Below are 11,590 nucleotides of genomic sequence, written 5' to 3'. Positions count from 1 at the left end.
CCGAAGGTCCCGACGCCGATGTCGGTCGAACTACCGGGTTTGGAGAACTGGTCGACACGCGGTTAATTGGGTGAGACAGCAACAGCTGTTTGGCGACTGCGTGTGCGTGCGGCGGTGTGTGTGTGTGTGTGCGCGCGCGCGGGGGTATGAAGTGTGATTATGAAGGGAAATGAGCTCAGTACTTTCTTGTGGGTAGTTGTAGAGGTAGGCGCCGCTCACGTCGAACAGGGGGTTCAGCGCGCTGACGTTAGCCAGCCTGATCTGCTGCGACCAGTCCACAAGCTCGACGGTGATGCATCGTTGGAGGATGTAAGCCCAGACCACGGCCTGAGCCTGGGAGTGCTTGGTGGCGTTGGCCATCACGTTGGGCAGGCCGGCCACCCCGCGGTACCAGTTCAACTGCCCGAGCACGTTGGCCTGGTCCCCCGCCTGGTCACACCGAGAGTTATCCACGTGAGCTGAGCAGCATTTCACTGAAATGATCATACAGTACCCTGGTGTCAATTTATTTGAAGAATGATATAGTGGAGAATGATAGAAAATCATATCACTTGTTGGGGCAGGGAGGGTACTTTCATCGCGCCGGGTGAAGATGTCGAACAATTGTCTGTGTAGGCACCACCGGTCCACTGGGGCAGGTTCTGGGTATCGGGCCGGTAGCGTGCGTCCCAGAGGGCACACGCTCCAGAGTAGGAGCGAGAAACGGCCGCGTCGGCCCATAGAAGGGCAGCTGCGGCCAGCACCACTAGCAGAAGGAACCGCTCGAGCGTTGCCTGCATGAAGGGGTGGACGTGCGTTGAGTGGCGGGAGGTTTGCGAGACAGAGAGAACGTGGCGTTGGCGCGGACTTGCCGATCTGGCCAATGAACGCGTTCCCACTTTTCGTCCGAGCAACCACTTGGCACGCTGCCATTGGCTCCACATTTTCTTGTTTTGGCCCACCACCTGGAGGCCAGTGATGAACCGACCACTACCACCGCCGCGACAAAAGGCAGAGAGCTGGCGCCAGGGGGATATTGTGTGCTTCAATGAGCGGCGGCGTACCGGCGATGAGGGCGGTGAGGAGTGGCTGATGTGGTCGCCACCGCAGCCCGACGACGGCTTGATGAGCACGGCGTACGAAGTGGACGACGTTGCGCTCCCGTGCGGCAGGCACTCGCGGTTCTGGTTGAAGTTGATCTTCACCTGGAACGTGGATATCAACAGTGTGAGTTTTTGTCGTGTGTGTGGGTACGTCAACATTGTAAATCGTGCCTGATGACCAGATGGCGCCGAAGGCATCCTTGCTCGTGGTCGAGAAGCGGATGGTCGCTGTGGGCTGAGAACGGAGCTAACAGCTAACACCTCCTAACGGGCACAAGAAGAAGGAGAAGGAACCGTAGAAGGGCTAGAGGAGTGGGAGTGTAATGAACGCAGACCGGGCTCCATAATTTAAATTGTTTCAAGCCCAGCCGGCCGATCGCCACTGCGACACTGCGTCCGATACCTTACCACACAGCTTTGTAGCTTTCGGCTCCTTGTGTATCGCGCGTGCACAGAACGGTGCACTTTCTGAGCCTTGGGAACGCCGCTTTGGTGGCCTGTACGCGCGCAACGTACGTCAGCAGCTGGGAGGCACGGGTACAGCACACATTCTCGCTATCGCGGTACCTGGGCGTAGGCAGGGTCGGGCTGGACTCCTGCGGCAAGCGTGAGTTCCTTACAAAAGAGGGGGAGAAAGAAAAAAATTTGTCAGTTGCTCGAGACGAATTGCGAACGCGTGGTTTGGGAGGGGGTCGCAAGTTGGTGGTGCACCTCGAGGAGCGGGAAGCAGCCCGCCAGTGAGGCGACATCGCTGACCCCAAATTCTTTCTCTATCCGCAGTGTTCGCAGGCTCACGAACTGGGTGCGTTGGCGAGTCAGATTGGGTTGTGTGCGGTTCTGGGTGTGCGGAAGTGCGTGGTGTGCACCTGAGACAGAAAGCTCGGCCCTGCCGTGACGGGAAGCCACCGAGTGCCGCGGGATCCAGCGCTCAGCTGAAGGCTCGTGATCTGCTGCGCCAGGTCGCCCGGGACGAACTCGACCGAGCATTCTTGCCCCTCTTCTGTTGTCATGAAAGATAACGGTAGATCACGTGAGCACTGTGTCGGTTCCCCTGAGGCGTTGGGGGGGAGTCTTTACCTAGAGGCAGACGCTTGAGCGTGACTTGCTCGACGTTGGGCATAATGGAGAGGAGGCGCGTTACGGTGTCCTCCTTCGCGGTCGTGACCGCAAGCGTGCGCACAGATGGGAGCTCGGCGCCGAGCGATGCAAAGTCGTCCGGAAGGCAGTCCACCTGTACACCGCCGCGAAGACTCAGCCTTGCAGCAGCAGGCGCATGTAATGGGGGTATGGGGATGGGGAAGCTTACGCTGATGCCAAGAGTGAAGAGCGATGGAAACAGCCGCGCGATGTCGTTGATCGCAGTGCCCACTTCCGTCGCGGAGGGAGTGATCTTGAGCCACGTCTGTCACAAAGGGAGGGTAAGTCGACCAACACCCCCAACTTGGATATGTTATGCAAAAAAACGAAGAAGGCGCAGAGATGGTGTCGCACCAGGCTGGTGTTCGGCTTCTCGATCGACCCGGGCGACCAGAGAGGGCTTAGTGACAGGTCGAGCTTGGTCAGGTTCTCGAATTGCAGGATCCTCGCCAGCGTATCCCTGGTGAGCTCGTCGCAGTTACACAAGCGCAGCTCCTCCAATTGAGTCAGACCTGCGACGCTCTCCAGGATGGACTTGTAGACCCGGTACGTGGCTAAATGCAGGGCGAGATCTCATCATTAGCGACCACACACACACACCACGCCGAGGGTGAGCAGCCGTGTCACGCACTCGGGTACCCAGCGCTCTGCTCGTCGCTGCCCAGCGCCAGCTTCTGCAGGCTCGTCAGTTGCGAGATCAGCGGCGCTTTTGTGACGGGTGGTGAGTCGAGTGCCGCGGACAGAGGCGGAGCAGAGTAGAAATCAAGCAGGGACCCAAACCAGCGGATTCGGGGAATGTGCAGTCGCGAAGCGTAAGCGATTGGAGGCCCTCCCACTCGACCAAGGTCTCCATCACCGTCTCCGTGAACACCTCCTCGGCCTCGGAGAGCCGCCCGGACAGGTTGAGGCTTGTCACGGACGGGAAGTTCTAGACGCCACACAGTCACTCAATAGTTCAACAACAAAGCGGTGCACGTGGCGCTTTGGCGGTGCGCACACGTACGTGGCAGTTGAGGCATCCAAACGTGGCGTTGGTGCAGTCCAAGTCGTCGGGTGCTGACGTCAGCACGTCCAAGTGTGTAATGCTGTCCGCCGGACCCCACTCGAGCAGACCCTCCAGCAATCTGCCGGTCATGTCGCTTCGCGTTGGCGCCTCCAGACCTGAACAACCAGAAAGCCCGCCACAAGCGCCAACCGATCGTCAGATCATTGTCGTGGGCCAAGGCCTGATTATGGAAGTGTGAGCGTCTTACTGCCGAACAGCTGGTCCATGACGGCGAGATTAACACTGGTGAGTGGGAGGTCCTCGATCAGCGGCCACACCCGATCGCCAAGTAGGCCTATGCGTCACGTGACTCAGCGTGAGTTCGGCTGTGTGCTGCACATGGTGTGTGAGGCCGTGTGCGTGTGCGTGTGCGTGGGCGGTGGTGGCCCGTACGGCGGCCAAATACTTGCTCGTTCAGCCTTCCATCGCTTCGCCTAATGCATGAAAGGAAACCATGAGCAATGGCAAATAAATCTTAAGTCAGATGACAATGCACCGGATGTGTTTGTGGATGAAGAGGAAGATGGCGAGGCGGAGCTGCTCCGGCATTGCCTCCACTTCGCGACGATAGGCCGTTTCGTCGAGGTCCTCTTCCACAGGCCGTGTAGTCGAGTCCGTGTCGCGCTCAGAATCCTCGATGCGGGCGCTCGAGCAGAAGCGTGCGGCGAACCACGCCACCAGGTGCTTGCGGAGGCTCTGGGGCACCAGCGCCGCTCCTTCTCTGTGCGGCACCCGCGTCCTCATCTTCATCTTCACAAGAATAACAAATAACAAAATAAAAAATCCTAAAAAGGCTTTTCTCTTGCCTTTTTCACTTGGAAATAGTGAACAGAAGGCACGTGACCTTTTTTCACAAACCACTAGGATCATTGGCATCAGTGTGTCACACTCCAAGTGTGCGTCAGTATGTAATCCTCACATGACCTGTCACTGGCATATGTGGCACTGATTCCCCTATCCAGGTTTGTCGCCGCTGGAAAACGAGATTGAGCCGATCCGGGCTGTCCTTCAAAAGGAGGAACCTCAAGATCAACTTGGCCATCATCGTGGTGAGGAAGGGGCCTCGTTCGCCTGTTCACGCGGTACATCCACTTTTTTGCACGTAATTGCTCACCATCCGACTTCCTTACGGCTGTTTCTGACCCGTGCTTGCCGGATGAGCAGAGAAATGAACAACCCGCCCGGAACGATTGTGGACGTTGGAGTCGTGTCGATGGCTTCTATCTCATCGCGCACAGCTCTCGCATGGGTACCACATCCGCGTGGGTTACTCCGCTCGCAGGCACGGTGAAGCCCACACAGTATCAGATCGCGTATCGCACGCCTGGGGAGGACAGAGCACTCACGGCCCAGAGCCTCCAGCGCCTTTCGTTCATGCTGTGCCATCTCTACTATAGTACGCTTCGAAAGCCGCTTGACCGCTCATGAACGCGCACCAACTCACTTGGCTTTCGCGTGGACGCACGCACTCACGCACAACACAGACTTCATGGGCACCATAGCAGAGCCGGCTCCTCTGCGCTACGCCGACCGGCTGGCGAGTCTCATGATGCAGGTACTGGACAACAGGAGAATGCCGCGTGCCGAACTCTCCACTAGCCTGTACTACCTGTAGGCTCGCTCCTCGAGCCGACCTTGACGACTCACCGTCCCAGATCCTCGCTCGTCAGACGCCAATTTTGTAGTTTACTCATGTGGCTCTGTTTGTTTTCAATGTTCCTTCAGTGACCGTAGGGCTGGCGAGAGGTCATCACCACCACCACCATCAACAACATCCAGCAACTGCAGTTTTTTTGTCGTTTTCGTTTTACCCCCCCCCCATAGACCATTTCAGCCAAAGGGTGCCTCTTCGGGCAGCTGTCGCTTTTAGGGTTTGTAACAGTTTTCAGCAGCAACACCCGAAGAGGAAGAGGAGAGGTGCACGACAGAGCTCCCGCATCACCGACCCTGTATTTTGAGAGAGGAGAGGGAGAAGTTGAACAACAGTAAGAGAGAGAGAGAGAGGAGAAGAAGCAAAATGAGCAACGGTTTGATGATGGAAGGATTTCTGGTGAAGGAGGGAGGCTCGATCAAGACGTGGAAGAAGCGATGGTGTACCCTTCGCGATGGCGTCTTGTCCTACCACGCCAAGAAGGTACGCCCCGCCACTTTTTTTCTTTCCACACGCAACACACGAAAGATGAAGGCTTACCGATTCGCTCCTCTCCGGATCATTACCGATGCGTAGGGAGGAGAGTTGAAGGGAGAGGTGGCGTTGAAGGGAGTGGATGAGATTCAACCGGTGAACTACAAGTCCAAGAAGAAGAACTGCTTCGCCATGGTGACCCCCGACCGCACCTACCACTTCTCCGCAGAGTCGGACGAGTTGATGAGCCAGTGGGTCACCCTTCTGTGCAAGTCGCGTGACGCGGTCAAGGGCTACACCCCCGCCCCCAACAACGCGCCTCTAGTCCCAGTATGCCCCCCCAGCGCTCCAGATGATTTAGAGGAAATCCCAATCTTTATATTCCACATTACGCAGAGGGAGCAACCACAGATTTCGCTGGCTGCCTCGACTGGTGGTGCAACCAAGGCGAGGGTCAGCGACTTCGAGCCCCTCTACGTGATCGGTCGCGGAAGCTTCGGCAAGGTGCGTGGGCAGCGGAAGAGAGAAGAGCCCCTTTGGGCTGGCTGTTAAGACTTGTCGTTTCTTTGCGGTCTGCAGGTGTTGCAAGTGAAGCACAAGAACACCGGCAAGATCTACGCCATGAAGGTGCTCAACAAGAAGAGCATCATGGACCGCAACGAAATGGACCACACCAAGGCGGAGAAGTCTATCCTGATGAAGCTGTCGTCGCCCTTCCTGGTCAAGCTCTACTATTCCTTCCAGACCACAGACAAGCTCTACTTCATCATGGACTACATCAACGGAGGTAACTCCAGGCCCACCTGCTCCGCACCTCTGGAGAGCCCATGACTGACCCCGATTGACTGATTTCTCTTCGGTCGCAGGCGAGCTGTTCTGTCACCTGCAGAAGGAGAAGAAGTTCACCGAGGAGCGAGTGCGGTTCTACTCGGCCGAGATCGTGCTGGGCCTGGAGTACCTCCACAACCAGGGCGTCATCTACCGGTAATGCCTGTTGCCCGGTTGCCTTTGCTCTACCCTCTGCCCCACCCACAATCTCATGTCATCGGCTTGCCTCCTCCACAGGGACTTGAAGCCCGAGAATCTGCTGCTGACGGCCGACGGCCACATTTGCATGACCGACTTCGGTATCTCCAAGGAGGGCTTCGTGTGCAAGGGCGCCAGGACGGCCACCTTCTGCGGCACCCCCGAGTACCTCGGTACAAAGCCACTTCTCTGCCCACCAACGACTGCTCTTGGCATGGCCTGACCTTTTGCTCACGCCCATCCACCGCCACAGCGCCGGAGGTGTTGGAAGGACAAGGTTACGGCAAGGAGGTCGATTGGTGGAGCTTTGGCACGCTCATGTACGAGATGCTCACCGGTCTGGTACGTTTAACATATTCGCTACTTACTAGTTAAGCTTGGATTGCAGCTAATCATCCGGCCCCGCCTTTCGAATACAATACAGCCGCCGTTCTACTGCGACGACGTGCAGGTCATGTACTCCAAGATCATGAACGAAAAGCTCAACCCACCGAAGAGGATTGGCGAGGTATGATTGCAACTGGGCCTTTAGGATGAGCTTGGCCATGCCTTGTTCTTGGGGCTAATTAGTGGCCCTACGCATAGGTGGCGATCGATCTGCTGATGCAACTGTTGGAGCGTAGCCCCTCCAAGAGGCTCTGCGACCCGGAGAAGATCAAGGCCCACCCCTTCTTCAGCTCCATCGACTGGGCCAAGCTGGCGGAGAAGGAACTCATCCCGCCCTACATTCCCCCTGTCGTACGTTCTACCACCAGCCGCCCGCCAATCTCCTTCCTTGGTGCTCCCGCCAGACTTACCGTGCCTCGACGTCTGTCTTTTGTGTGCGATCAACAGAAAAGCGCACTGTCCGTGGCGATGATCGACCCCTCGTTCACGAACGAGGACTTGGCCATGAGCCCCACGGGAATGGACCCGGAGATGGCCCAGCAGGCCCACGTGGCCGACTTCACCTACGTCGCCCCCTCCGCCATCCCCGGAGGCCAGTAAGGAGTAAGACAACTTCCACCACGGCCGTACCCTCCGCCTCCCTTGGCCTGGCGCGAGCGCCCCATCTGCCCCACCTCCACCTCTTTACCCTTGTACCCATCGCCCAAAACTACATCATTAAAAAAACAGGTGATCCATTCCTTGATCATCATCATCATTAACATTTGAACATACAATACACCACTCAGAGACCAACACACTACAGCATCACAGCTGGGATTGGCCATGGATGGTGGAAACTAGTGGGTCGGCTGCACGGCGCACGGGGCCACGTAGGTGAAGTCATCCAGGTGGGCTTGCATGGCCATTTCCGGGTCCATCTTGCCTGCCGGACTCTCGCGCACTCGCTCGCTAGTGAACGTCGGGTCGATCATGGCCACCGACATTGGGTCGTTCTGCACACGACGTAAGTCGTTGAGACCCAATGCAGCCATCAGGCAACACCAGCGATCGGCAACACCAGGAGATGATGATGGTGGTAGGGAACGTACTACAGGTGGTACATAGGGCGGGGTGACCTTTTGCTCCGCCAGCTTCTGCCAGTCGATGGTCTTGAAGAAGGGATGGGCCTTGATCTGGTCGGGCTCGCACAGTCTCTTGGCCGGATCTCGCTCCAGCAGCCGCATCAATAGATCCACAGCCGCCTTGTATGAAATCAAACCACATCAGTTGTTGACGAGAAGGAGGAGAATGCTGTGATGGAGCTTTACCTCGCCTATCTTGCTCGGCAGCTGGAGCTTTTCGTTCATGATTTTGGAGTACATCACCGCACGGTCGTCGTTGAAGAAGGGCGGTTGGCCCGTGAGCATCTCGTACAGCAGCGTGCCGAAGCTCCACCAATCCACTTCCTTGCCATATCCCTTTCCCTCGAGCAGCTCCGGCGCTGCATCCAGTGGTCAACGTGACCACAATGAAATGAGCCATCGTTGAGAGAGCGTCGGTCGGTCCGGGGGGGGGTAGCCGTACCAAAGTATTCGGGGGTGCCGCAGACTGTGGCCGTCCTGACGTCCTTGCCCACGAAGCCCTCCTTGGAGATGCCAAAGTCCGTCATGCAGATGTGGCCCTCCGCCGTCAACAGCAAATTCTCAGGTTTTAGGTCCCTAAGAGGCGTGTCAGCTGACGTGAGTGCTTGAGCGTGTGCGGTGGCGTGTGCGCGAGGTGTGTGCGGTGGTGTGCGTGCGTGTTGGGGTAGGAGCAGGTGTGCAGTCGTTACCGGTAGATGATGCCTTGGTTGTGGAGGTACTCCAGCCCAAGCAAGATCTCGGCCGAGTAGAACCGCGCTCGATCCGGTTTGAACTTCTTCTTCTTCTGCAGGTGACTGAACAGTTCGCCGCCGTTGATGTAGTCCATGACGAAGTAGAACTTTTCCGCGGTCTGGAAGGAGAAGTAGAGCTTGACCAGGAAGGGCGACTCGAGCTTCATCAGTATCGACTTCTCCGCCTTGAGGTGCTTCATCTCGTTGCGGTCCATCACCGCCTTCTTGTTGAGCACCTTCATCGCGAATATCTTGCCCGAAGTCTTATGCCTCACCTGCAACACCTGCAACGATGGTGACGTGTCGTGCCTTGTGCGGTGGTGCGTGTTGCGTGCGTCAAAGACGAACCTTGCCGAAGCTGCCGCGGCCGATGACGCACAGGGCCTGGAAATCATTTACATGTGCCTTGGCCAACACTTGTGGTGGCTTGCTGGGCTCGATGCCGTGGAGGGTGTCGCGGGAGCGGCGGAGGGCGTCGATCCATTGATTCACCAGCTGTCTGGAGTCTGCAGAGAAGTAGTAGATGCGCCCAGGCGTGTGGACCTCGAAGCAGTTCTTCTTCTTATATCTGACTGGCTGTATGTCTTCGACTGTCTTCATATCCAGCTGGCCCTTCAAGGGGGCGCCCTGGTTGGCACAAGACAGAGATTAATCATTTCGGCACCAACAATAATCAGACGAGCATATGGGCACACCTTTTTTGTTTGATAGGCGAGTATGCCGTCGTTGAGGATGCACCAACGCTTCTTCCACGTCTTGATGGCTCCTCCCTCCTTGATGAGGAACCCCTCCATCACATTGAACCCTCCAGTGGCGCTGCGTGATAGTGGGGAACGCTCATTTCCCGGAGATGTCATCTTCTTCGCTTTCGGTTGTGGATGCTTGGTGGCCAACTTCTCCTTGGTGGTATCTTGGTGTCGCTATGGACCTAAAAAGCACAGTTGCCCAGGCGGGTGCCTCTTTAAAAGCAAAGTGAGAAATGATCAATGAAATTCATACCTAAAACAAATCAAAAAAAGATTTAAAAACAGTCGAGAGATGATGCGAAGACGTGCAGAGAGGGCCACGAGCTTGTTCCGAGTGCGCACTTGCTCGGTGCCGACGTATGCTGTACCACTGACGATGAATTCGCATCAGCGATGGCTGGCAACGAAATCGTCGGAGCTGGACAAAAGGATGGCGGCAGCAGGACCGCGTCTGCCGGGAGAGTACGACGTCTTTGGCGATGGTGGAGATGGCGAAGGATCTCACGGCAACAAGGTAATGGTCGACGGCTACAGCGGCTCGCGATTCAGCATCAACGGCGTACTGCTGCCCGGCCCGCTCTTCCTCCTCCCCACCCTGCCCCTCGCCTGGAACGTCACCTCCCTCGACGAGCTATCACCCGAGTCCCTTGCCCTGGCCTATGCCATACGCCCTCGCGTCTGTACGCTCCACGTCCACCATCACCGTCATGATCGCACATCTGCTGCTCTGCCGCTGACTGCGGTATGCGCGCAGCCATTTTGATATTGGGCTGCGGCCAAAGGATCAAAATGATCAACCCACAGTTGCGTGACTTCTTCCGCCAGAAGGGGATCTCCATCGAAGCGCTCGACACGGTAAGGCCTTCCCACTCGCACCCTGCTCCCTGCGTCTCGCCACCGACTGGTGGGAGACTGGTGGGCTGACAGCGTTGGTCTCGCTTCTTGTAGTGGAACGCGGTGGCGACGTGGAACATCCTCAACCAAGAGGACCGAGCCGTGGCTGCTGCGCTCATGCCCTTTGACTACGAGTGACGATCTCGTTCCCACTATCACGGCGTGTATAGATTCACACTTTACAAGAGGACGGTTCAACAACCGTGTGGTGTGGTGTTCGCTGCCTGTGATGGTCTGAGAGAGATTCACCCCCAGCTTATATCCGACTGCAATGGCTGCACTGCAAGGATACTGTTGCTCGTGTCGCTCTACCCCACCTCTGTGACTCCAGTGAGGATTGCAAAAAATAATAAACCAAGTTTGATCTCAGCTGGACGACTTGATTTCAGGAAGAAGAGATCATCTGTTTACACAGCACCCCCCCCCGATAGGGTACTATCTGGCCGGCTTCTTCATGAAGAACCGCTCCAGCCTGTCCACTTTCCTTTTAAAGCTGTCAGCAGGAATTGGACGACAAAATGTCCAAGCAAGGAGAAGAAAGTCGAGACGCGCTACACGATTGCTTTACCTTCTCCATCTCCAGTTCCTCGATCTCTTTCAACAACATGCCATTGATAGCTTGGTAGTTCAAGACATTCGCTCCGAGAACCGAGGGGGGCAAAACTCCAAGCATAAGCAGAAGAGCTCCACCGCCTGCTGGTGGGCGAGAGGCTTCCCCCCCGCCAGAGAGCCCTGCTAGAAGCCGTTCGGCATCTGCGACGGCTCGAGCAGGTCGAGCGACACGCTCATGAGTTGCGGTCGGCGTGGCTCCCTGCCCTGCCACGCTAAACGAGAACACGTCGGCCCTCGTCGTCAGTTCGCCGCGAATCACCCTCGGCGCCGTTCAACACGGCCTGGCGCATCGCGCCGATCGATGAACCGCTTGACTGCCAAGGCCCACCAACCGCCTGCCCCACACCGCTTCTGGGCCGGCAGACACTCCGGAGTTGTTCACAACAAGCCTGACAGGGTTCCCAATTCCGTGGTATGTCTTGTGGCATAGATTTGTCGTCCAGCCTGCTTGACTGCGCGAAGCTACGCAACGTACCAGAAAGAACCAACGCCCTCAGGCTCCTCGAGGCACAAGATGACTGTGATTATGGCGATGACGATGCTTGCTTCTTTTCGTGGTGCACTAGTCGCTCTCGTGGGGGGCTGCGGCAGCCTTGGCGTACTCGTTGATGCGACGCCGCCGCCGCGAGGCGAGCAAGGCCCGAAGCCAGGCGTGGAAGGACCCCAAGAAGCAGTGCGAGG

At 57.0% G+C, this 11,590-nt stretch overlaps 5 protein-coding genes across 5 annotated transcripts; 2 read left to right on the top strand and 3 right to left on the bottom strand.

Annotated features, from left to right (window-relative positions):
• Positions 1-183: 183 nt before the first annotated feature.
• ACA1_125830 (uncharacterized protein) lies at positions 184-779 on the bottom strand (the record flags this gene model as incomplete). The annotated part of the gene is made up of 2 exons (XM_004336654.1): positions 184-458; positions 620-779. Coding segments are annotated over 2 exons (435 nt in total), but the record flags the coding sequence as incomplete, so codon positions are not given.
• Positions 780-1,486: 707 nt separating this feature from the next.
• Positions 1,487-4,014, bottom strand: ACA1_125820 (uncharacterized protein; the record flags this gene model as incomplete). The annotated part of the gene is made up of 13 exons (XM_004336653.1): positions 1,487-1,579; positions 1,650-1,697; positions 1,794-1,880; positions 1,949-2,082; positions 2,160-2,313; positions 2,389-2,484; positions 2,574-2,773; positions 2,851-2,925; positions 3,000-3,147; positions 3,223-3,380; positions 3,473-3,559; positions 3,658-3,698; positions 3,761-4,014. The coding sequence occupies 13 exons, from the start codon at positions 4,012-4,014 to the stop codon at positions 1,487-1,489; spliced, it is 1,575 nt and encodes a 524-aa protein (XP_004336701.1).
• Positions 4,015-5,281: 1,267 nt separating this feature from the next.
• ACA1_125810 (protein kinase) lies at positions 5,282-7,402 on the top strand (the record flags this gene model as incomplete). Its single annotated transcript, XM_004336652.1, has 10 exons — positions 5,282-5,398; positions 5,492-5,674; positions 5,786-5,893; positions 5,969-6,176; positions 6,256-6,373; positions 6,455-6,588; positions 6,669-6,757; positions 6,840-6,923; positions 7,001-7,153; positions 7,250-7,402. 10 exons carry the CDS (start codon positions 5,282-5,284, stop codon positions 7,400-7,402), a joined length of 1,347 nt encoding a protein of 448 aa, XP_004336700.1.
• A 239-nt stretch (positions 7,403-7,641) lies between these two features.
• Positions 7,642-9,257, bottom strand: ACA1_125800 (PHprotein kinase domain containing protein; the record flags this gene model as incomplete). The annotated part of the gene is made up of 6 exons (XM_004336651.1): positions 7,642-7,797; positions 7,906-7,977; positions 8,113-8,285; positions 8,369-8,502; positions 8,616-8,932; positions 9,006-9,257. 6 exons carry the CDS (start codon positions 9,255-9,257, stop codon positions 7,642-7,644), a joined length of 1,104 nt encoding a protein of 367 aa, XP_004336699.1.
• Positions 9,258-9,920: 663 nt separating this feature from the next.
• Positions 9,921-10,435, top strand: ACA1_125790 (the record flags this gene model as incomplete). The annotated part of the gene is made up of 3 exons (XM_004336650.1): positions 9,921-10,083; positions 10,158-10,258; positions 10,352-10,435. The coding sequence occupies 3 exons, from the start codon at positions 9,921-9,923 to the stop codon at positions 10,433-10,435; spliced, it is 348 nt and encodes a 115-aa protein (XP_004336698.1).
• Positions 10,436-11,590: the final 1,155 nt, after the last annotated feature.

The sequence above is a fragment of the Acanthamoeba castellanii genome (genome assembly GCF_000313135.1).
Source record: "Acanthamoeba castellanii str. Neff unplaced genomic scaffold scf7180000084691, whole genome shotgun sequence".
Lineage (NCBI taxonomy): Eukaryota > Discosea > Longamoebia > Acanthamoebidae > Acanthamoeba > Acanthamoeba castellanii.
Note: the sequence above shows the minus strand (reverse complement) of the source record. Positions and strands in the feature narration are given on the sequence as shown.